Genomic DNA, 27,604 nt, shown 5'->3' with positions numbered 1-27,604 from the left:
AACGTACCTAGGTAGGTTATGTAATTATATAGTACCTACTACCTACGAGGATACGAGTGCGTTATGAGCAAAGTTTAAAATGTGGACATTGTTGTTGAGTTTAATAAAAAATAAATTAGATTAAAATTGTATTTTTAGAAATCAAATAATAGTGTCGTTTTTTTTATTATATTTAACTATACTAAGTCTATATTATGGTTATGGATATAACGTCGTGGTGTTGTGTAAATCTCGAAAAATGTTCTCTGGCCATTAATTGATAGTACCTACATAGCTATTGTGCACGCGTATACTGTTGGTATTCGACAGTAAACGTATGCTATACATATAGTGGCAATAGCGATGTCTCGTCGTTTGCATTACTAATGAACGTAGACTCGTAAAGGTAACGAATTTATCGTGTACCTACGAGTTATCACATATTATATTATGTTGGTAGTTTTTTTCGAGAATAGTACCGCTCTATTACTCAATAAGTTTCCAATGTTTCCATATAATTATTTTAACTATTGAACAATAAATAAAATTGATAGAGCAACAGAGATTCTTGAATACGAATGTTATATCTATTATTGTATCAAGATAGATAGATATCGTGATAGGGCGGAAAGTTCATCGGATGTTATTTGTCTATAGCTTTTATCTACAAGTATAATATCCATATTAAGTACATAATTATACGTTTTTAGTCTTTACCCTTTTTTGTTGTGAATACATATTTTAATTTTCTAATTTTAAATATCTTGTTAATATTTTTTTTAATATTGATTGTATCTGTTATAAATTGTTTTACTCTATATAATGATCAATGAAATAAATATTCGGCAAGAAATATTTTTCTGTCTGATAATGACAGATGTCGTTTTTAATTCTCAAACAGTTCTTAAGTCCACTATTTATAATAATCGTCGTGCGAAGAATATTTTCGTCCCACAATTATTGAACAAGTAACATCGTCATAGACCACATTGTGTGCCTGATAAATTCTATAGAGTTATAAATAAAGTATTATTATTCATTATAAATACTCACGCGCGCTTTCTGACCCTTCGACATCCGGACACGCCTGGTACCGGATCAAAAGCCTCGAGTCCTGGGTACAAGCCTCTACCGTGGAAACGGGATTTCTGCAGTCACCATGACCGCGGTTGTACGTGAACGTATACGGTGGCTTGAATGGGCACTGCATGGGATTCCCGGACTCCCGAAACATGGAATAAAGGAGTGCGTCACCGGTAATCAGTGGGCAGATGGTCTTCAGCGTGCCCATTTCGTTGCAAAAGGCTGTAAATCGTCATCGATCGTACAATGAAATTGTAATAACAATTGTTTTTACTACTCCCAAGCTGCTAGTTTACTATAAGTGGATAATACCGGACAGTGCAAAGATCCCTCCACCCACTATAGTTTAGGTTTTACTATTAATTTTTGACGTCTCATAAATATTCAGTTGATTTTCAAAATAGTTTAAGTGACCAGTGACCATTGTTATATCTTGGATTTTTCCCAGTAAACTTGAAGAATTATGAGTTGAATTATAATTATATTTATATAAATGTAAAACAGTGGTTAAAACTGATAATTATAATATATTATCTATACTTAATTATTTATTTTATCACGCTGTAAAATTTCCATTTTTTGGTTTAATAAATTAGTAGACACATAAATACATAACGTGTCTATAATTGTCGTCTTACCAATTATTACTGGTCTGGCACACTGTATTAAGTGATTTCCTATTACTATATAGTGTGCGTTCAGTAAGAAAAACGTTTAACAAAATAATTATTTACCTAATTAATAATTATTTGAAAAACTTGAAAGTTACACACAAAAAATCTGTTACGGTAAATGGTCTATATATTATAAATACTATTACTAATAACTAATACATTATTAACATCGGTTTTCAGACCCGACAGCGGTCTAAATTACTGTGCGACTTCGATTGTATTAGTGTATTATACGTCTGTGCTTTATCTTTTCGTCCGCAGCGTAATAGGTACGTCGTTAAAAAATTGTCCAATTCCCACACAAACGCCCACCAGATATTATATACTTTTAACCCTACTCCTGCTCCTTCTCTCCCACTAACCCATCCCCTAAAGATCCTTTCAGCCGCAACCATTACGACCACAGTGATCGCGTACGCACAAATACAAATTGAATCGCTTGTCCGGTTTTACGGTCCGATAAACATCGTCTTCATCGATTGTTTCGCGTATATAATAAGCACAGGGGCTAGTACACCTAAACATATATATAATATATATAACCATACCTAAGGGACCGAACGGTCAGATTTTTCTTGGCAGCTTTGTTTCCCAGGGACCTGCACCTAAACCCCGCTTACAACAATACATATGTCAATATAATATCTCGGCGACTTACTCTCTTTGTACTGGAGAACGTTGTGATGTTTCTCGTGAATGACCACGCACCGGTAACACGGCTTTTTCCTGCGAAAAACACAATAAATGGATGGCTGAAATATATATTATATTGTATAATAATATTAAATGTATTATTATTGTTGTCGTGGCCATATTTCTCGTCGTATGGGGCCGTATCGCACGATATAATCGAGCACAACACTAATAATAATAATAATAAATAATAATAGAATGACTATGTATTATTATAGTCGTCCGTCGTCCTACGGTGCAATACGCATCGAGGAAATCGCCGGAAAACGTATACCTATGTATATAGCTAGGTACATTCTCGGGCAATCGCGATAGCGTTCGATTGAAAAAGGCATGAAGCGAAATATTAAATAGTTTGTTCTCGTTGTTTGCGGCGGTATTATCGGGTTTTCTCGCCCTACGAAATCACGAAATACTAATTTTTACTATAATAATAACAGCGTAACGATACGTAATTTTATCAAACGTGCTTCATTGATGATATTATATTATAGTTACGTGTAGGAATATAAAACAAGTAACGTCCACCAGGAAGCTTATGTTAGACGAAATTCGATTTCGATCGGCTTTATAAGTATTTAGAAAAATGCACTTATAGCGATTTTAAAATCAGTTTCAATCAAACGCCCCATGGCGACCATATTGTATTCGTTTTTAAAATCATTAACGCACGTGTACCCCGGGACAAATGTATCGGAATCGACAGAAGGAATTGTTAAAGCGAAATGCGTTTTTATCGAGTGAAAAATTGACGGAGGAACCTAATACCTCCTCCTCCCCGCCTGTCTTAGTGATAGCCGCACGTATATAGGATATGCATATTATTATATCATAATATATGTACATACAATATGTGTTCATAATATGATTGGATATTGAGTATTTTTATATATATATAATATATATATTATACATAGGTGCAATTTGGGGAGTCTAGGGTGGGCTTAGGTCCTCCTAGTTTTATTTAAGCCCCCCTACGTTTTTAAATATATTCATTCTTAAATCCACCTAATAAAAAATTATGCGGGCCTGAATTGATTTTATAAATTATATTTATTAATTTTTTCAATTAACTTGTGCTCTACACGTATAATTTAGCAATTTAATACTAAAAATGAAAAAAAAAAAGTCTTATTTAAAATTTCAGTATAGGTAGCCAATTTTCCTAATTTTTAGAAACCTTCTGACTGTAAAATCAATTAACTAAATCAAGTGGTTTGTTTTTATGCTGTTTTAAGATATCGAATGTTTTTGAAGTAAGACTCATTCATTTAAAAGTAGTAACTTTTCAAAAAAAAATATTTAGATTTTAACAAAAATCTATTTAAAAATTCTCATAAGATATTTGAAAACAATTTATACTTTTTGAATTTAAAATGTTTTTTTCAAGACTGGATAAAATTTAATTCACTAAAATAATTAAATTAAAAAAAAATTTAAAGAATAAACAATAAACTTGAATAATCATTTTTACTAAATTTTTGTAAACATTTTTATTTTCAGTATTAAAAAATTAAAATTAAAAATGTGATATTATACGTGTAGCACAAGCGTCTGTAAATTAAAAAAAGTGGGTGTCGCTTTGCTGTACAGTAAATGACAAGTAGGTTACTGTAATGGATGGTGTTAAATTTGAATTCAATGATATAATATCATTGTATAAGAAAAACGATTCTGAGCGAAAACGGTCAGTCAGCCTATGATAATAATAAGCAGGGTTGGGATTTTATAGCACTTAAAATTGCATAAATATGCGCTATAATATGACCTTAACTTTCGCTAAATATGCGTTAAAAATATGCAATAAAAACAACAAAATATGAAAAAAAGAAATTTATTAAGTAATCACTTACAAATTTGAAATTATTAGGTATACTTATAGTTTAGTCACTCTGGTCAGAATCCCGAAGGTCTGTAAAAAAATTACCCAATTAATTATTTTAAAAAATTTTATATAAAAAGTAAGCGATTTAAAATGTTTACCTTGAGTGTTACATTGAATTATTAAATGCTTGGCCAGATTATCGAATTTGAATTTACGGCGGTTGTCTGCCAACAAAGTCTTGTACGTCGAAAATGAACGTTCGACGTCCACTGATACAATTGGTGCATATTTGAAATATACAATATCGCTACATGTAAGTTCACCAAGTAATTCACCAATATTTGTATTTTCTTCGCCATCCAAGATATTTGAAATATGTTTTAATTTAGACAAACCACTATTTTTTTCTAAAACGTTTTTTAATTTGAAATATATATGTTTACTATGTTCACCATTTAGTGTTTTCAGTGTTTCTTCGATATTTTCAATAATATTTAATGATGTAGCTAAGGACATATTTTTCGCTTGCAATTTATCAATGGCTACAGATAAAATAGAAAAATTTGATTTAATGTATGCCAAGTTATTTTCAAGATTAGGGTTGTCTAAACATTTTTTTGCTTTTTGAATACTAATCGCATCTTCTTGGTCGAGTAATCCAATAATATGACGAACAGCTTGTATATTCTCGCAATAATAGGTAGCTGCATTAAGCCAGGTTCCCCAACGTGTAATAACTGGTTCTGGCGGCAACTTTACTCCAGGAAGTTCATTTTTAAATAATTGTAACCGACTCGGAGCTTTTTTAAATACTTGTTTAACACTTGCTATTACTTATCCACTGTACTGAAATGAGATCTAACCTGTTCTGCTACTCTGTGCAAACCATGGGCTGCACACGTCACGTGTAGCATTTTAGAATAGAAAACTTGGAGAGCCGTCCCTGCCTTTACCATATATGGTGCGGCGTCTGATACAAATAAAAGAACATGTTCATGTTGTACTCCGTTCGGCCACAATATACCCATTGACTTGTTGAATAGCTGACTGATAGAAGAAAAATTTGTTTTTCCTAGTTCTTCAGTATGAAGTAAAAATACGACACCTTGACGGTCGGCTTCAAGACTGCCGACAATCACATTTGCTATATACCGTCCTTCGACATCGGTTGTTTCATCGATGCTGACCCATATTCGCTTAGAAGATAATTTAGAACGAATGTTTTCCATAGTCTCGTTATATATATTATCCACATATAACTTTCTTAACGTGGTTTGATCTGGAATCGGATTTTTCATGTACGTTTCAAGAAATTGTCGAAATATTGGATTAGATAATTTATTTAAAGGAATGTTTGCCGCTATAAATGCTTTACATAAATCGACATTAAAAGAGTTTTTTTGGTAGCTCGTAAGAAACTGTTGTTTTTTTTCAATTTTATTTTGATGGCGCTTCGTTGCTTTAATATGTTTATCTGTTTTTAAGTGCTGAGTTATGTTAAATTTTTTTTCACTGTTCACTTTACACTCACATAATTGACAAAATAATACATTGTCATCTACCTTAAACACTTCTTCGCCGAACTCTGATACAAAATTATTGAGTTTACACGAAAGAGATGATTTAACTTTTGGCATTTTAAAACAAAGTTACTACACATAAACGGCGAAAATACAACGTAACACACGAGTACAGGCACACGAGACGACTAATACAACGTTGATAATCGGCGATTAATAATCGCAGTAGAAATCGACAAAAAAAACCCAACAAAATTAGTAGATAACAAAAATTAGAACCAAATATCTAATACGAAATTATCGTAGTATTATATAAAACCTATATTTTAACGCTGTACGGCGTTGCATCATCGTAATCGGCCTATTAACTTAATCTATAGGTACATTTACAATTTATTTGATAATTCAATTGACAAAAATCTAAAAACACGTTTACTATAATATAATTTCATAAAATTTTGACAGATTTTGATTCAAAAACAGGTAAAAATGCAAAAAAGTCTCAAAAAATCCCAAAAAAGCAATAAAAACTAAAAAATCGTAAAATATGCAAAATAAAATTTTTAATTTGAGTTCTCTGTATCATGAAACACATTTTTAGCTTACTCTGCTATTTTTTAAGCATCTCATAAGAAATATGCAAATGCTATAAAATCCCAACCCTGCTTATTAACATTTAGTTTATACAGTTGGGACTTTGTATATTGTATAATGTTCATTTAGACCTCAGGGACGAGGGGGGGTGTAATCTTCAAAATTGCCAACTAGAATTTTAAATTCAAAATTTTTGTTAGCTATTAAGATATTTTTAGTTACATGCTATAAATTTATAATTTCTTTACTACCTTATGTTTCAATTTTTAGTTTGAACTAAATTTGAAGTTTAAACTTAGAAATACCTGACTTATTATTTTTTTACTATACAAAAAATATACAGAGTGTATCTTATGGCATTGTACGCAGGGTTTTTTTAACAGGCAATTTTTTATAACATTTTCAAAATTTTTCAACACGCAGTTGTACCAATAATAAAAACGTCTTTATTTTTTCAAATGGTAAACACTATATTTTTTTTATGGATTCCGGTAAAGCTTTTTTTCTGAACATTTCGACAGTCAAATGATCAATTTTGGTTAGCTAGGTTATTAACTATGGTCCTCTGAAGTTTAGTATAATATGCATTAATACTTTTAACTGAAATACCTCATTTAGGTACAAGAGCTAAATAATTTTTTCTTATATAAATACTAAACAACCTTTTTATATACTTAAATAGTTAAATCTGTAATCTAAAATGCTAAAAAAAAAAAAAAAAATTGTTGGCAACCTAACCTACTATACCTACTTACTTAAATATTTTTTTTTTTTGAAAACTATCGGACGCGTTAAAAAAAATTTTGTCAACAGTTGTACAGACATCAAACACGCACATTATTTACGATACAAGATAATCGGTAATCATCATCTGTTGATTTATATTATATATTATAATATATCCCCAAAATAAAATATTACATTTCTTAATATGATATAAATGATGATAAGCAAAATGTCAATATTAATAATTATTATTATTATTAGAAGTCGATTTTACAATTTTTATTTATAGATACAATATTTAAAAGATTATAAAATAAAAAATAAAAATATATCGAATAATCGAAATGTCAAATAATCCAAATAATTATCAAATAAATAATCAATGAATGTAGGTAATAGGTATCTAATCTTTTAAAAAGACTATAAACATAATATGTTGTTTAAAATCATGATATAAAACAAAATAATATTATTGTAAATTTTTGAAAATTATTTATTATATTTTAATTTTTTTAATGAAAAGTAGGTATACTATACTACTAGTAAGTATAAAATAGTAGTAATTAAATATTAATAATATGATAATTATTATATTAATTAGCTTTTAAAAATCTTTGATCAATCAATATCATGTACCTATAGTTGTCAGTAACATTGTAGTCTGGTGGATTTTTTTCCGGGATTATTCGTCGGGAGTTTTTACCGGGGATTTTTATTCCGCAATTCACTGTCTCTATAGTTTATACTTTAGTTCAGTGCATATTCATTAAAATTAATAATCGCAGTAGAAATCGACAAAAAAAACCCAACAAAATTAGTAGATAACAAAAATTAGAACCAAATATCTAATACGAAATTATCGTAGTATTATATAAAACCTATATATTAACGCTGTACGGCGTTGCATCATCGTAATCGGCCTATTAACTTAATCTATAGGTACATTTACAATTTATTTGATAATTCAATTGACAAAAATCTAAAAACACGTTTACTATAATATAATTTCATAAAATTTTGACAGATTTTGATTCAAAAACAGGTAAAAATGCAAAAAAGTCTCAAAAAATCCCAAAAAAGCAATAAAAACTAAAAAATCGTAAAATATGCAAAATAAAATTTTTAATTTGAGTTCTCTGTATCATGAAACACATTTTTAGCTTACTCTGCTATTTTTTAAGCATCTCATAAGAAATATGCAAATGCTATAAAATCCCAACCCTGATAATAAGTATAATTGATGATATTATTATGAATAAAGTAATTTATTTACCAATTTACATGGAACTTTGTTTTACATTTTCAATCCTTAGCCATAAAAGTTGAACATTTTATATATTTTTAACTACAAAATAATTATTAAATTTTAAATTTCATAAATTTTGTCAAAATTCAAACTTTAAATGCTTATAAAAAATATTGTGCCTTTGTATTTTTAACATTTTTCAACTGCTATTGTAACAATATATCAGACGCCTTGCATTAAATGTTCACGCTTTTTTACCCAACAAATAAAATTTTATTGATACTTATAGAAAAAAAAACTAAAAAAATTGAAAACTGACAATGTCCATTAACAGCCGAAAAAGAGTCGACATATTTTCAAAATGTTATGGTGTAGAGAAAATGAAAAAATAAACATTCAGTATAATTCTCATTAATCTACAGTTATTCGTCTTTGAATAACAATAAAATAATAAAAACACTACATGTGAAATCGAATGAATATTGTAAAAATTTGAATTTCAAACGCTCATAAAAATTTAATTTGATTTGCTTGTAGAGATTTTTTTTTTGATAAAGTTAGACAAACTTATGGATAATCTTGTATTACATTTTAAAATCTTAGATTTAAAAAGAAAAATTTTTATAAATTCTCAACTCAAAATAATTTGCAAATTTTCGTGTTTTTTTCGTATTTTGTCAAGATTTGAACTTTAAATGCTAATAAATAAAAACTTTGACTAAGGACTTTTAATATTTTTCAAATTCCATTGTAAAAATATTGTAGAAACTAGTATTTAATTTTCAAGCTTTTTTACCCAAAAAATAAATTTTTATTGACATTCATAGAAAAAAAGCTAATAAAATTGGAAACCAGAAAATGTTTCTAAACAGTTCAAAACAAATAAAAATATTTTGATAATTTTATCGTGTAAAGAAAATGCAAATATAAACGGCCAGTGAAAATTGTATAATGTATATACGTTCATTTGTTTTAGAGTTACACCAAAAATCAAAATCAATTTTGTGGAAAACCGATTTTGCGTAAAAATTCCCGTTTTTCTTAATTTTTATGTTGTTTTTCCTGGCACTTTTGAGAACTAATTGGTAATTTTAAATTTTGACCTCCTCAATGAATCAACAATATTCACTTTCCCATCGAACAAGATACTGAATTTGAAAATTGAAGCATTATTTCAACTACTTATCGTGTACACAGACACAAAAAAAAAAACAAAAAAAAACACACATCATTGTAAAATCATCAATACATTCATCGTTCCACTCAGAGTCTAAAATGAAATAAAATAAAATAATTAATATTGATTAAAACAAATGTTATTTCATTTGTCAGGTCTTCCTACAGTTAAACTCTGTGTATTGATTATAAATATAGGTCCTGGGTGTAACAGAATAATAACTGATAATGATTTTTGTTCTGGTTATAGTATATTTTGAAAAAAATCATTACTTAAAATATAAACATTTTTTTCAAAATATTGAAATAAGTTTTTATCAAAAGTTATAAAATAATAACGTCATAATTATTACTAATATTTATCAATTCTTCCTGCTATACTCTGCAATATTATAGTTTAGGGTTTGGAATTATATTATATGTAAATGCAAAATGTTTATATTAAAAAAAAATGTACAACATATTTTGACCATTGATAGTGTTAAATATGTTTTAAAAGATTTTGAATAAACTATAATGTACAAACTTAGTACTTACTTTTACATAATATTTAGTTATAAATACAATAGGTACATGTTTTTCTATATTTCGCTATTTTAAAACTAACTTTAACTTAGCTTAGTTATTTTTTATTTTAGGATAACTTAACTTTAACTAGTTAAAAAATTTGTTTACTTTCCCAGCTTTGGATTTATACTAATATTGTTTTTACACTAAGGTAATAAATTGTTAATTAGGTTGCAATGGGTTGTGAACGACTTTAACTAATACCTACGGCAGATATATTTTTTAGTTTTAAATTATAATAACGAATACTGTGTATATATTATACATATTAAGTTTTTAAACACATGAAATTTACAGAATTTTTCAATTTTCCTACATGTTTTAACATTTTTATTACACATTATTTATTTATGGATTTTGAATTTTTAAATACTTATAAATCCGAATCATACCTAATAGTATATATTATATATATATATATATATATATGAATATATTTTATTACTATTATTATTATTATTATTATTATAAGGTTAGACGAGGCAAATATATTCAGATATATTATAACATTTATATACGTTTCGGTGTGTATATTTAAGGGCTGAAAAATAACGATGGGACCGTGAGACGATCCGTTTTACGATTATCGTTTTCCATACTCAACACGCCATGTACGGCGCGCAACCCGATTCATCTTATACCACTATTGACTTCTCCATAAATAACGTAATGCTCCGATGAACATAAAATCCTTTTGGCGTCAATCCACCTAAGTATATTAGTATTATTATTTTTTTTTTCAATAAAATCAAGCTTAGTATAATATTATATTTCACGGGCCTTAACTCTCCGCCGATTTAACTCTAAAAATAGTAAAATTGGGTTAAAATATAAAATATATTACTATTATTGGTAGTTTTTGATAGATAAATGTTATCAAGTTTAGTACGCTTTCATTTATTATTATTTCACATGATAACGTCCACGTGTTGCTATATATAAAAATGAAATAACGTTGAAATGTTTATTCGTGATTATTAATATTATGTGTATTAAACTTAAACACCTCCAAATGCAAATGTTTGCCAAAAGTCTCGAGCTGTGACAAATTAAAACCGGTATTTAAATTATTAACTGAAGTTTGGATCTTTGTGGATCCCATATTATCTTTTCTACAAACAGACTATGAACATAATATTATAACTACTGTTATCCAATACGCGTACTGTATCATTATAATAATATATTATTGCAAAACATGCGAACCAGTATACCGTTGTCGATCCGGCGAATAACGGAAATTTAATAGCCGCGGGAAAGTTATCGATGTCTCGCCAGGACATATTCGTCAAACAAGTTTTTGGTTACTGGGTTTGGATATCGTTATGACAACAACGCTGAGTTCAAAAAAGTTAACACAGCGTGCAGCAGTGCGCCCGTGGCACTTACGTACACATCTCGTCCGGTGCAAAGGGAACTACTGTGTTCTTTGAATCCCGCTTACAAGTCAATAGATAAAGAAAACTTTATCGCCTTCGATGACATTTACCGCGAATATAACGTATACATTATATTAATATGGGACTTGGAGGTTTTCAAAAGGGGTGCTCCAAGAAACTTTGTACAAATATTTAATGAGAGCGTTTCACACTAAATCCTTAATATATTGGTGGTACTCTATAATTTCATTGATTTAGAGAAAAGCGTCCTTGTTGTTAACTTCAGGCTAATATATTATTTTGTTTCAACGATCACAGTTATTATTATTAAAATAGGTATAGCGGGAGGATTCTTAAGCTTAACACTATTTTATATTAAAAAGTTAAAAATATACAACATTTTTATTTGTTAGTTGGTACTTAATATCTTAATATTATTAGGTATTATAATAATATTTTACTATATTTATTGACGGGATGGGATATTATTATAATATACACATTATGAACTTATTTAATTAATTTTCATACCTTAAAATTTAGATGCCTATTTAAGTATATATTAAACATTATGATAATATTTGTTTTGTAAAATTGCATGTTAAGTAGGTATAATGGATTTTTAATTTAATATAATATTTGAGTTTATAATAGCGTTTTAATAACACAACGATAACGTCTTATTCGTTCGTCATACTCGCAGACGTTTTACTTTCACTTTGATTTCAGAAAAAATTACTTTGTGTTTATTAAGGGTTTTCATTGAACGTAAATGATTTAAGTTTGGATAATTATCAAATTTTAAAGTATAAACTGTGGTTATTTTAAATTTAATATCGTTAAAACAAGAACATAGAAGAACATATTATTACTTTTAAAAAACCTAAAACAAAAAATTTACCCGAAATAAAAGAAATATACTCTTATTTTTTTATGCATTAAAAAAAAAAGTTTTTTATTTTATCAATATTCATTTTTTATTAATATTTTATCATATTATATATTTAATTTTTTTATTGAAATATTATAAGTTTTATAAAATAAACACAAATAAAATAGATTCATTATAATTTATAATTATATTAAGTACCTACTTATAACGAATTAACGACTTAAAAATAATCATAATATATCCATAGTTATAACTATGTTTCAAATGTTTCAATTCAAAAGAGAAAATTCCCAACGTGCTTATAATAATAATAATAATTTTTATTGGTCTTGAGCCCGCCAACTATGATCATTAGCTGTTTTAGGGGTTACAGTTGCTAGGGTCAGTATGGTTAGTAAGGTTGAACAGTTGGAATGATTGGTTGGCATCACGTATATGTGTGGCAAAGGTTTTAACACTATGAACCTGGGTAGTCACCTATCCTAGTGGGAGACGCCGTTACTTACTCTCAGATCACGGCATGACTGATTGCAGCCACCGCGCTGTGCCAAGCCACAATAATTATTATCATAATAGTTAGTAAATTACTGATTTCACTTGCGTTTAAATACAGATTGATAAGAACGCTCTCGTAATGCTCCTAATATGCACATTTTATTGTTTAGTAAATTTTATAAAAAGTTATATTGAGAATGTAAGATTATGATTTAAGAAGATACAAACATAGCATCACAACCATTATGTGCAATCAAATTACAAGTTTATTTAAAAAAAAAACAAAGACCATGAATTCAAATCAGTCAGAGTGAAGGGCTATCGTTTTTTTTTTATTTTACCTAACACGTCAATAAAATTTTACGATGGTTTTGATCGGTTTAAGAACTAAGCATATTAATCACTTTTCGTAGATTTGTCCATATTCAGTATTTTATACAGTTTGAATGACTTTTTTTTCCAAGTAGTCACGAGATGATTGATCGACAGAATTACAGTCGTTAATAAATTATCACGATTGTAATATATTACAATAATATTATAACTAGAGCATTTTTCCATTATCCAGCGCGACGGTAGTGGCGCGAAGCTAAGTAAAAAATGGTGGGTAAATGGATGTCGCTCTGCTGTATAGTAGGTTACAAGTGGGTCACTGTAATGGATGGTGATAAATTTGAATTCAATGATATATAATATCATTGTATGAGAAAAACGATTCTGAGCGAAAACGGTCAGTCAGCCTATGATATTACTAAGTATATTCGATGATATTAAGGTGAATAAAGTAATTTATATATAACCTATTTACGTGGAGCCTTGTTTTAAATTTTCAATCTTTAGCCATAAAAGTTAAACATTTTATACATTTTTAACCACAAAATAATTATTAAATTTTAAATTTCATAAATTTTGTCAAAATTCAAACTTTAAATGTTTATAAAAAAAATTGTGCCTTTGTATTTTTAATATTTTTCAACTGCTATTGTAACAATATATCAGACGCCTTGCATTCAATGTTGACGCTTTTTTACCCAACAAATAAAGTTTTATTGATACTTATAGAAAAAAAAACTAAAAAAATTGAAAACTGACAATGTCCATTAACTGCCGAAAAAGAGTCAAAATATTTTCAAAATGTTATGGTGTAGAGAAAATGAAAAAATAAACATTCTGTAAAATTTTAATGTATTTACAGTTATTCGTTTTTGAATAACAATAAAATAACAAAAACCCTACATGAGAAATCGAGTGAATATTAAATGTTGTAAAAATATGAATTTCAAACGCTCATAAAAATTAAATTTGACTTTCTTGTAGACATTTTTTTTTTGATAAAGGTAGACAAACTTATGGATAATCTTGTATTACATTTTCAAATCTTAGTTTAAAATTACACCAAAAACTAAAATTCGATTATGTCAAAAACCGATTTTGCGTAAAAATTCCCGTTTTTCCTTAATTTTTATTTTGTTTTTCCGGGCGCTTTTCAGAACTTCTTTTTTAATTTTAAATTTTAACCTCCCAAAAATATCAACTGGTTCACTTTCCCATCGAACAAGAAACTGAAGTTGAAAATCGAAGCATTATTTCGACTACAAATCGTGTACACAGACACAAAAATAAAAACACATATCATTATAGAATCAATACATTCATCGCTCAGAATCTAAAATTTGAAACAAGGTTCCACGTAAATAGGTTATATAATATATAAATTACTTTATTCACAATAATATCATAAAATATGCTTAGTAATATATCATAGGCTGACTGACCGTATTCGCTCAGAATCATTTTTCTTATACAATAATATTATATCATTGAATTCAAATTTAATACCTTCCTTTACAGTGATTTATTTGTAACCTACTGTATAGCTGAGTGACATTCACTTGCCACCTTATTTTATGTTTTTTTAAAGATAGATAGTTTTGTGAGGAGAAAATTTAAAGCCAGGGTTCAGCCTGTTGAATAAGTACATACTCAATTATTTTTCCATTTTTTTAGTATAATACTGAAAAAGAATTATTACATTCCCCACTTGTGTTGTGTGCAGCTCACGCGTGCATACAACATAGAAGATTTGTGTTCAGCAGCTCCAATTTTGTGTTGTCAGTTTTAATATTGTGAATTGATCTATTATCAAACTTAAAGCTAAGAACATTACATGTTTCTTTAAGTCGGGTTTTCTCAGTGTTTTTAGTTTTAATGCGAGATATGTGATATCAAATATCAACATTTGAAAATGTTCATACCTTAGTTGAGTAATACAATATCGAAAAAACACGTTCCTACATTTAAGGATGATAATAGGTCAATAATCTACCCTAAATCCGGGTTAATACTAAACCATGTTGTGCTGTGTCGTGTTTCATATTATATTTAATATGTAGGTAAAAAATGTCCGTTACACGTTACCAACAAATTCAATATATTTGACTTTACACTACACGATATAGAGTGAACTAGGCTTAATATTAAAACTAATAACACGAGATTAGAACTGTTGAACGGAAATAAGCTAGGTATTTTGTACGTTTGTAACTTTGTAAGATGGAGACAACACATGCTAGGGTGGCGTCTTTTGCTTTCAAAACTCACCATATGTTGTGTAGGATTGAATATTTTCAATTTGAAGATAACGCAATACCAACATTTTGTTACCTGCATAGTGAAAAATTAATAATATACGAAGCACGACACGATACGGCGAGTTGCCAACGAACCTTACTAGTAATAAAAAACAATCAGTTATATTCGGTGATATAATTTATAATCATTTCATTGTGCTTTTGAGACAATACAATAAAATTAGGTAGGTACATTTGTTTCGTAAGTAGTTTTTGCATAATTTATTTTCGTGACATTTTAGAATATAACATTTCCACCAGTACCTTATAATTGATAATGGGAATCACATTCCCAAAAAACGTTTATTTTCTTTACGTGCAAGTTTGAAATTTTTATGAAATACCTATAGATATTTGTATTTATTTCACCAAGAGAAATCCCACGTTTTTATAAAGTAACTACCTACCTACATCGCAATATCAAACGAAATGAAATATCGGTTGCTATACAAAATATATTATATTCAGTGCCTGCTGCAGCTGGTTTTGACGTACTTATTTTTATTATATTCTGCACGATACGATACCTATTCATAAGAATAAAACGAATACATACCTATATGACAATATTGTTTACGAAAATACTATACACAGTTATCCAGCAAAAGTTTGAACAGAAAAATTAAAATAATATAATTTTTAAAACGATATTAACATACCTGTAGGTATAATCATGGTAATATTATGTAAGTGAGTTGCCATGTATTACCAGTAAAAGAGTACAGTACAACACTGAATTCCATATTATGTTATCTATATATATATTATATTACGCATATATCTGTTGCGATGCATGTTGTTTTAATATATATATATACATAATGCGTTCTGCTTAAAGAAATAACGTTGTCACTTTATTATAATTAAAGTCAAGCTCACAATAACTTAGCGCAAATGTTCCGTCTGATCTGCATATAGTATTGTAACTGATGTTGCTCGTACAGTTGTACGCCATACGCGTATTAGTGTGTGAAAGCCGTTTTTATAACATGAGCACGCAAAATCAATAAAAAATGTATGACGTATAAAATACTAATAATTAATATGTCGCATCCACATAGTGAAACCACTCATTTCATGAACTGGATATCCAGATAGTGAAATTCTTCCAGATCGTGAATTGACGGACATCCATTTCATGAAATGGACAATACCTATATCGTGTACTTTGTGTAATTATTATTTTATTATATAATGGTTCATAAACTATTATTATACATTTATACGTATATTATATTTAATTTTTCACGATTGATTACTATATAGGTAATTTTCTATACACAAAAATATAGCAATTATAGTCAATACATTATATCATATTAAATTATATTTTTATTTTATTTTTCATAAACCATACGTATATTATATTTTATAAACAACAGTGTTACCATGTCCTATATTAAGTGTTATAAAATATTCATGAAATTAACTATATTATAATATTTAACTATACCTATATTTCACTATTGTTTTATTACCTAACAAAATAATTAATTGATAAACTTGAACATACCTCAAACGGCTTAAACTTCCCCTAAGCAGGGAAACAACAAAAAAAACGGACGATTTTGAAATAAATCAATGTGTTGTATTTGGAGTACCAAAAGTTGATAGGGGACCTACAGATCCCCCAAACATAATTTGTGTGATCACGGAACAAAAAAAAAAAAGGATTACATAAACTTGGAACAAAATATGGTTTACTCAAAGGATGGTTCAGTAGTGAATGTTTGAAAAAATCAACAACTCAATTTCTCACTACTGATCAAGTTGATAAAAATGTTAAATTTTCTGTGCGAGAAATGATTAAAAAAATTTCAGGAGGGCAAGGATTTTTGTCTTGTTCATGTAAGGCAAAAAATCCTTGCCATTCAAGTAGGTGTGCTTGTCTTCAAAATAATATGTAATGTAACAGTCGATGTCATAATCAATCGTCGTGTAAAAATAAATAATAAGGACAAAATGTATGTAAAGTTTAAGCCGTTTGAGGTATGTTTAAGTTTATCAATTAATTATTTTGTTAGGTAATAAAACAATAGAGAAATATAGGTATAGATAAATATTATAATTATAGTTCATTTCATGAATATTTTATAACACTTAATATAGGACATGGTAACACTGTTGTTTATAAAATAAAATAAAAATATAATGTAATATGATATAATTTATTGACTATAATTGCTATATTTTTGTGTATAGAACAATATAGAAAATTACCTATATAGTAATCAATCGTGAAAAATTAAATATAATATACTTATAAATGTATAATGATAGTTTATGAACCATTATATAATAAAATAATAATTACACTAAGTACACGATATAGGTATTGTCCATCTCATGAAATGTATGTCCGTTTCATGAAATGGATGTCCATGTAATGTATTTTCGTCAAAATTCACGATCTGGACGAATTTCACTATCTGGATATCCAGTTCATGAAATGAGTGGTTTCACTATGTGTGGATGCGACATACATACTATAATGAAATATATTTTCGATAACGTCACAGCTCTATTACGTTACAAAGCGTCAGCATCGTAACTAGTATACGCAGTTAATCTATTTTAGTTTAAGTTTTTCTAAGGTAAATACAATGAAACCTTTATATTATAGTGGACAGATGTGGGGAGTTAAGAATGGGCACAATTGAGAAGTTAAGAAAAATTATAAGGTAAATACATTTTACATACACCAAAATATATTTATTATAATATACTTCTCTCAGATATTATTATCAGTAGGCGCAGTGGCCTAGCCAGGATTATGAAATGGGAGGTAGGGTGTTAAGTATAATTTAAACTTATGTTATTTTTTTTCAGTTTTCGTATATAAATACTATAAATAAATAATTGATTTATTAGGAGAAGAAATAGGCAACTGGAAGAGGTGTAAACACCCAAACCCCCCTGGGTACGTCACTGTCAGTAGGTATATTAAAAGAAATAAATAGAAATTATTTTTCTTAATTTTCCATTGTATTATTCGTCATCCCGGTTGAATTCTTCTTCGTTATAATTTAATCGTCTTAATTTTTAGCTCCTCTCGGCGTCTTCTATTCAGAGATTATAAGCTAACTCAATTATTAACTCCTGTCTCCTATTGTATTGTAATATGCATTTTTGCTGGGGAATTTAAAAGTCTCTAACTTTTGTGAGAGATCTATGCATTGCGGTTTCTCTATATTATTATGAGTATAATTTAATTATAGACGTATATCAGATATTATAATATATTATAACACCAGGCTTTGAGTTTAATTTTCCTATAAAATCATTTTTAATGATTCTTAAACATTAATAACTGAAGAACATCCACCATTTGACACAAACTGTAACTTGACTCTTTCTTCGAAATATTTTTTTAAGCAGAATATGATAATATTATTTTTCATTTATTATAATATGTATATTAAATTAAATTTCAATAGGCACGGCGAGAAAGAAATAGGGTAAATACTCGGAACAGAACTATAGTAAACACAAAACTACAAAATCACGTGACTAGTCGAGAAAACGTGTACAATGCCAGTTTTGTATATTTTGTATGACGTTGTAATGCAATAATACAACAATATTCATGATTGATAATTTTTTCACTTCTAGAATCCGTGACCTATATTCTATTACATACTCAAACCATGATTTATATCTGACAGAGTACAGCGGATTAGATGTGTGTATTAACAAGTAACAACATAAACATTATCATAGTGTAATGGTAATAAATGGTAAAAGTTATTTCATCGCCGCAGTACAATAAAACGATAATAATAACAACCTCAGTTACAGTATAATAGCGTATAGGTGTATACAATATACATTCATAATTATAACATATTAATATTTAATATAACATAATGTAAGCGCAAAGTTTCTCAACTTACTCGTCAGATAGTAGAAACCTGTCACCGTCCGAGTCCACGCATTTGCCTTTGATGCTGAACCGGTTGGCCTGCACGACAATCGACTGCCGGATACCGGACTGGAACCACACGCCCTCCCATCTGGTCGGAAACTTGCAACCCTCTACAAAACACACAGATATTCAATTACAGATAGTTGTATAATAATATAATAATAATAATAATGTGTAAAAGAGGTTTCCGTTGTTTTTTTTTTTTAATTAACGTAATGGTAGCCCTGGGTAGACCACACAATGGATCGGTATCACGGGCGCACGCACAACCCCTTCACCGTCATCGCTGCCACCAAATCCCCCAAAAATTATCTCGCCTGCTGTCACTTTTGCCGAGGAAATTATTTCCGGATCCGTTTTTGGTACGCAGTTTTAGGGTGTGATTGGGAGAACGGTGCAGGTGGTATAAATTACGACGGTCTGTCGGAAGTTTTTGCATCAGCGAGTACGTGCGCGATATTAAAAGGGCGCGCGAAATAGTTGAAAAAAAAATAATAGGAAAACCCACCCCGTCCAAATGGAGTCACTAATGTCATCGAGTAGTCTTATCTGGAGCAAACTGTCAAGAGCACGTGAGTTGTTCGGCAGGATTGAAAAAATACTCACCACCGCCACAATCGCCGCTGCGGCATATATATATAGTATATATCATACACAATAAATTGAAACTTAATCTGTATTATATTATATACTCTTATATAATATCATATATATGTACTATTTTTGGTGGTGGTTTTCTGGATATTTTTGGCATACCTCATCCTTGTTCACGACTGTATCAGATAAGTAATTCAATTCAATAAAACTAATGGAAAAACTCCTTTCAATCGTATTCTCCTTTTGACTGACAGACCGACAGGCCCTTTTCGTGCACGGGTCACGTTCCTTAGTCCCACCAAAAGAGTCTGTGTTAGGTTAAAAAAAATATATATAACCGCTAAAACCAATTGGCATTCCGCGTTCGTTCCAACAACGACCGTTTCCGTAAAATTTGCAATTAGCTTAATAAAATTCCACCAAGATATAAATACTCATTTTAGTATTATACAATTGGGTAGGTACATGGCGAAATTCAGATTAAGTTGAGTACATTTTAGAGATATTTTTTGCATCCAAAGAAGAAGAGATCTAGAATAGGGTGTGCGTAGAGCTATATATATCTCATTATTCGACGTAAGGGGTTGATTTTGTCTGTACGAATGTAGACGTGGGGTTCTTGTTGGATAAATCGGTATCTCAGCCGAATTTCATTAAAGAGGGTTGTATATTCCCTCGTCAACCTGATTGATCATAAGCTCCATGGGAAAGAGCATAAACCTTTTATATACGGTTTGACTACTTCTGAAAGTGGGCAGTTTATCACTGATTTCTAAACATTGCTTTCAAAAAATAAATAAACAACCTACGTCGATGGGATATTTTTCATATTTTTAAGCACGTTTATAAGCGCATACAAATATAATATATAATTGAGGGATATTTATTTTTTTTAACAAAATCTTTATTTCTTTACTATTTTACATTTTTATATATGTGTTGATACTTTTAGCTAAATACTTTCTTTTAGTTTAAAATTCTTAAAAGAAACATTGTGTTGAACATTTTGTGTTTTAAACTAACATCGGATCAATGGTTGGACGCATTGGAATGGTTTATTAATAATAATATAAGAACTGCTTACTAGTTTATATTATTGAAGTAATAATAGAAGAGTATTCTGAGAATAATAGAGACATCTGTTCCTCTACTCAATTCACCAAGTCTTAACTTTTAACTATCTACTAGATAAGTGGTGGGTAAGCTTCGAATATATTCCAACGTTCTGTATTTATTATTTGGTTAAAAAATGCAATATTGTTTTTATCAAATGTCTTAAACATTTTTATTTACTTGAAGTTATTTTAATTAATGTATAGCCAGTATTTCATCTCAATATTTAAAACATTGCTAAAATAGTTTATAATGATGTTTAAATATTTATATTAAAAAAAATTATTTAATTTTTTCCTAATTTCAAAACTATAGACATTATTTATTTTATGCTGATACTATAAACACAAGTCTATACTAATGTCTAATACAGCAATCACATAATTTTAATAGCTATAGGTATACGTAGTTGACACTGATCCAAACAACTTAATTTTACACCACTTTTTGATCTTATACCATAAAAGTACTTATTATTATATTATTTACTTATTCACTATTTGCTATGCCTCTCTTTAGCTGATATCCATTGACTGACATACTCGAACGATTCTTTTTTTTATAATATATAAGGTATTCTGGGTTGTTGAAATAATTTTATTCTCATTAATAATTGATATACCCATTAAACTCTTGAAGCTTTTTTCCACTTTCTACGTAATATTAGCAAAAGTCATTGTTAATTATTCAAATTGTTAAATAAATTTTATGTAACTACTAAGACACAATAATTTTTTCCTAGTAATAATTAAAATTTAAAAATTTGATAATAATAATATACACGTAATACCCACAATTTGTTTTTTATTACTATCAGTGGCGGATCCAAGGCTTCGTTTTAGGAGGGTCATTGGGGGGGGGGAATGCCCCCTTTTCCCTCCCCTTGGATCCGCCACTGATTACTATAACACATTTTTAGAGACAAATTAACTTCGAATTAGAATTTAATAATTTATTACAAAAAAAAAATTAAGTTAAATTACATTATATACATATATGATAGCATAACATATTATGATATTATACGCTATTTACGGTAGTAAAGATAAGAACAAAATATCATTTATTTGTAAATGTTCTTATTTCTATGATGTAAAATTATATATTGTGATATGATGAAAAAGTCATGGATAATGGAACAATGTTTTTTGTTTAAGATTATTAGATAAAGTTAATAAATTAATTAGTAAGGAATATTATCAAACAACCATAAAACAACGTGCTAATCGATATTCATTCAAATTTATTGTTTTCGAATTAATTAATGTTTTCATTTTTGGAACAACGCCAACGTTGGATAGTGCATACTGTATACTCAATAAATAATAATATTATATAATGTAACCGTTTATTTATGTATTTATTTCATCTTTCATTAATTTAATCAATTAAAAATCAAAAAAAAATCGTCTAACTTCAAAGCGTCCTTAATGAAATCCAAATATTAATGACGTTACGGAAAATTAATAAATAATAAGTTACTAAATATTATTTGCAGAATTTGTGAATTATGATAATTTATTTTGTTATCTTATAATATTAATTGCAAAAAGTAATTATTATTATTTTATTTTTTTCTAACAACTTTTTTGTAGTATAAATGTATAATACATACCTATATAATAATATTATATATATATATTATATAATGTCCCAAAACTTTAACAATAAATTATAACCAACTATATTTAACAGGATAAAATGTAATATAATATACACTGTGATAATTTAAACATTTTTAAATTTTAATTTGAAAGTAAAATAATATTGTGTACATTATGTGACATAAAGAAAGCTTGCAGCTGCCTTACAACATTATAAAGATATATTATAGGTACCACCCTAGCTATATCCAAAACCTAGGTTTGGAACTGCGAAGATTAGGTCCTGCTCGCATAAATACATTTACAAAAATGTAATAGTGTTTGTACATGGATTACTACTACAGTCCGTCATTGTTAATGCTGAATAAAACCCACGTTATATAATATTATATAATGTACACAAAACGAACTTTAATCAAGGTTTATTATGGAATGGCCGAGTTACGTTTATAAGTGAGCTTCAATAAAGTTTTTTTAAAAATATTTTTCTGAATTTCTTATATGGGCCATGTAAATAAGAAAATATATAATAATATACTGTCGTTGTAATTTTAATATTAATTCAATCGTAAATATTAGATAAAAAAATTAATTAATAAAATATTTTTTCAACGTTAAGGTAAACTAAGTATATACGCATACAAAATTATAAAGCGTAAATAATATCATTTATTTCACATATTTTTTGTGAATTCAGTGCATAAAGAGTATAATAGTTCCGATTGTTTAGATAAAATCTGTAAAACATGTCTATGCATAGCTCACAGACGTGACAGAATCCTTTAAAGCAAAATATACATATTTTGATGAGTAATTATAATTTAAAAAGGTCTTGCAAAAAAAATTGTACGTGGTCGTTTAAATAGACAAAAGAACAAAAGGAATAAAAGGCTTGTCCCTATATACTTTGTTAGGGTTATCTTTCTAAGGTCTTGGTCCGTTCTCCGTATATTATATGAACGTAAGTATTCCTATGCATATACTACACACTATACTAAATGTTTATGGTAATTGAAGTCGGTCTAATTTTGTTTGTATAATAATAGGACATGATGCTGGGCAACTTATGTAGGTAGAAAAAAAAGCGAAATTGAGTGAAAACAAAAAAATAACGGGTTTTTTTTGTTCTAGACAAAATAAACTCTTGACAAAGCAAAATAATAACAATATCACGTACCTACTATTATTCGGGTAAATTTTGAGCGGTAGCTTGATAAAATAAATTTAAATAAAAAAGAAGAAAAAAGTGTCTATACTGAAACGCACAACAATATTATGTTATTAAATTATGTTTCATCTGGTTGGTCTTTCTCGAAACGTTCATCGCGCTCAGAACGTACTGTACGATATGAACATAATATCATTATCGTATATTATAATATTTATTATAATAACGCAACTCTGTATACTAGGTGATCAACATTTTATGTTCCATAAACGATTTTTGTATATAAAAATGCAAAATAGAGAACAATTTACAATACTGAAATGTTGTAAACTATAATATTGATATATCATATTTTTTTTAATACGACATGTAGTGTAGGTTATGTTAAAACAGCCTAGATAATTTATCTTACCTACACGAAAACATATTATTCAAACTTAAATTATAATGTTTTTTTCATTTTTGGGTTTTTTTATATAGTCTAAACTATAAATATTATAAAACTATATTTTTACAAAACACTAATTTTCAACTATTTTGTATCCATATTGATTTTTAGTTTAAATTTGTTTATTACTGACAACCGATAATTATATTTTGTAGATCGAAGCAGAATAATTTTCTAAAAATGTTGTTGCATAAATGATTAATATATTATTATAATTACTATAATTTATTTAATATTTTATATTATTGATATAAAATATATTGTTTCATTATTTATTTGTAGCTTTATAACTTTAGATGGTCCGAGTAGAAGGCAAAATAAAAGGAGAGATTATTATATATTATAACATTTGCATTGATTATTAAATACCTATACATTTTAAATATATTTATATTGCCAAAATAATATAAGTGTTAAATAGGTGTATAAGATAATGTATTACCATAAGACGAAATTCCGATCAATAATACGCTTTAATATTAAATTATTATATTATCGTTAGCCCTGAAAGAAACCCACTCGTGGATGTATTATTTATAGGAATTGATACATAAATGTAACAGCTTACACGTCACGCGTTCAAGTGTCGTTTCGATTGGGCTCTTAATTTCGGAGTTTCGGACCATATCACTATTATATCACGCACGTGAAATTGGACACCAAAACGAATATCATACACTCACACACACACACACACACACACACACACACACACACACACACACACACACCTGCTGAGTGGCGGATAGTGTACCGAAGACAGATAACGCTCGGCCACGCAATGACATCGAACACCCTCGTACATATTAATATTTTGTACAATTTATATCATCTAGTCGTGTGTTATATTCAAGTCCCTCGTCCGGTGGTCACGTCACATAAACGTTACCTACTGGAAGACGACACGAATGTGTACATGCACGTCGTATTGTTCTGACGAGGACAATAATAATCTTGTATTTACGAGTGTCAGACAACTAGCGATGATGGGGAGGGGGCGAGGGGAATGCTGCGTCCCACGTACCCTTATTTTATGTCATATGTACGTTGAGCACTTACCGTGGTGTCGTCTGTATCACGCATAATATCATGATGACGCCGAGCTAGAGTTCGAAAGAAACGCGTTTACAAAACGTGATAGCTGTATTATATATATATATATTATAACACAAATAATGAATGTATGTCAAATGTGGCTAGTGCACGCCACAATAATACTTAGGTATACATGGGTACCACAACCCCGCATATACGCATTTACAATATAATATAATAATAATTGTATAATTAATACTCGTGGAATACGCGATGGTGTAACTGGAAACCGTTGTTAACGAATAATAATAATAATAATAATATTAATAATAATAGTAGTAGTAGTATAATCCCCTGAGGGGATAAGTGCGCCGGGACTTTGGTCGGTGGCGGAGGATCCTGGGAATCGGATAGCGCCGCGCTACGTCTATACAAGGAAATTCAATTAACCACGGCAAGACGTTTTAACGAACGAAAATGCCCGTCTAATTCGTCTTCGTCGATGATGCTCGCAAGCCTATAGTATATAATATAGGCACGTGCGCGCATATATCGTTTAATTAGGTTTATATGCTTTATACCTGTGTGTGTGTTTATATATATATATATTAGACAGGAAATTATATCAAAGTTTGCTGCACCCAGGTAATCTCATTAAACCCGTGGGGGGTGTATATACATATATAATAATAATATGCTGGTGCGTAACATTAACCGTATAATGGTCCGGGTGGAGAGTTTGATACTAGCTTTTTGACCGGTATTCGGTTTTCGCTGTGCATACGGAGGGGTGCAGTGAGTGTGTGTAAGCGTGGCCTCCTCTCGTTGTCGACGAATCGTCCCAACAAATCGAAGGGCCGTGCACGTCCACGCGTCGTGACGGGGCCATTGTTTTTGGCTTTTATGGATGGCACCTTTTTCCCCTCTTTTATTTTTATTTTTTTTGCGTGAAAAGTCTATGTGTGTGTGTGTGTGTGTGCGTGTGTGTGTGAGTGAGTGGGTATAGAAAGCGGTCGTTTGCTAGCGACGAGTGACGACGGGGAAGGGACGGGTTTGATTTAGGGGAGGGCCGAGAGAGTGGCGTAAAAGAGCAAAAAAGTATAGGCTAGCGGTGCCGCGGATGACGGCCCTTGAGAGAGAGAGAGATGGATGAGCTCTAATGATGAACCAGCGACGGTGTAAAGCGAAGGGAATTATTAGACGATGAGTCATCGTTATATAAAATAAAAAAAAATCCCCGTATCACGCGCGTGTGATACATTTAAAAATCCGTCATATTTACGCGCACGAAGTAGATTGCCGAGTGCGTCGTTTTTTATTTCTCGCTTGCACGATAATCGACGACCACTGGCACGCTATCAGCGGATACCGTTATTTTATCACCGATTTCCGCGATCGCCGCGGAGGGATGAAAATATTATATCAAAACTCCCCGCTACTGACGCGAGTGATAGAGTAGACACGTATTCAGAATTTTCACGCCTCGATATTAATTGTATTTTGCCTCCACCCAACATAGTACCTAATTAACATTAATTTTTTTTATAACATCGAAAATAATAATAGGTTATATATAAGTATTATATTATTAGATAATTTAATAAAATGGGAAAAACAAATTCAACAACGAAAAATAAATATATTAATTTATCATTGAGGAATATGATTACAGCACATCAATCAGGAAAACAGGGCACGTTGCTTTTCAATTTGTCGTTACAATATTATGATCGGTGCATAATAATAACGAGAAAATAAATTAAGTTTTCTACCAAAATTACAATATTTGTTACGAAAAATTATAAATGCAAATATGAAAATGTAAAATGTGCCGTCCAGCACAATTTCCTTAGTGAACCACCCCATCGCACCACCATAAATACGCCTATGGCCTCCGTAATACGCATACAGATTACAAAGTAATTTCTTAAGCACGCTCGACCAATTGTTATGCTTATAAACTATTCGTAGATTCAAATTCTGATATTTGACATTTTTAAGTACCTGCTATATCATGCAGTCCATTAAAAAAAAACGAACTTTTTTACGGCGTTTAAAGCTTAGCGATCACGCGAACATTTTTTCAAGTTCTTAATTCTACAAACCTATACATACTTTTACACTTCATTTAATGAAGTTATAGTCATGTGCAACTACCATAAATTCTAGATAACCGTTATTGCAGACGCGTCCTAACTATAACACTATAATACTATAACTATAGTCTATAAGTAT

The 27,604-nt window shown here is 29.3% G+C and overlaps 1 protein-coding gene across 4 annotated transcripts in view; it reads right to left on the bottom strand.

Annotated features, from left to right (window-relative positions):
* Window positions 1–27,604, bottom strand: part of LOC132946375 (uncharacterized) — a 183,490-nt gene that overhangs the window by 32,035 nt on the left and 123,851 nt on the right. For all 4 annotated transcript variants that reach the window (XM_061016353.1, XM_061016354.1, XM_061016355.1 and 1 more), the window contains 3 exons: window positions 19,373–19,514; window positions 2,395–2,462; window positions 1,033–1,284 (listed from right to left, as the gene is read on the bottom strand). In XM_061016353.1, coding sequence (XP_060872336.1) covers window positions 1,033–1,284; window positions 2,395–2,462; window positions 19,373–19,514 — 462 coding nt within the window. The remainder of the gene's footprint in view (window positions 1–1,032; window positions 1,285–2,394; window positions 2,463–19,372; window positions 19,515–27,604) is intronic.

This window comes from Metopolophium dirhodum, chromosome 6 (genome assembly GCF_019925205.1).
Source record: "Metopolophium dirhodum isolate CAU chromosome 6, ASM1992520v1, whole genome shotgun sequence".
Classification (NCBI taxonomy): Eukaryota; Metazoa; Arthropoda; class Insecta; order Hemiptera; family Aphididae; genus Metopolophium; species Metopolophium dirhodum.
The sequence above is the reverse complement of the archived record's forward strand: the minus strand, read 5'-3'. Positions and strand labels throughout refer to the sequence as shown.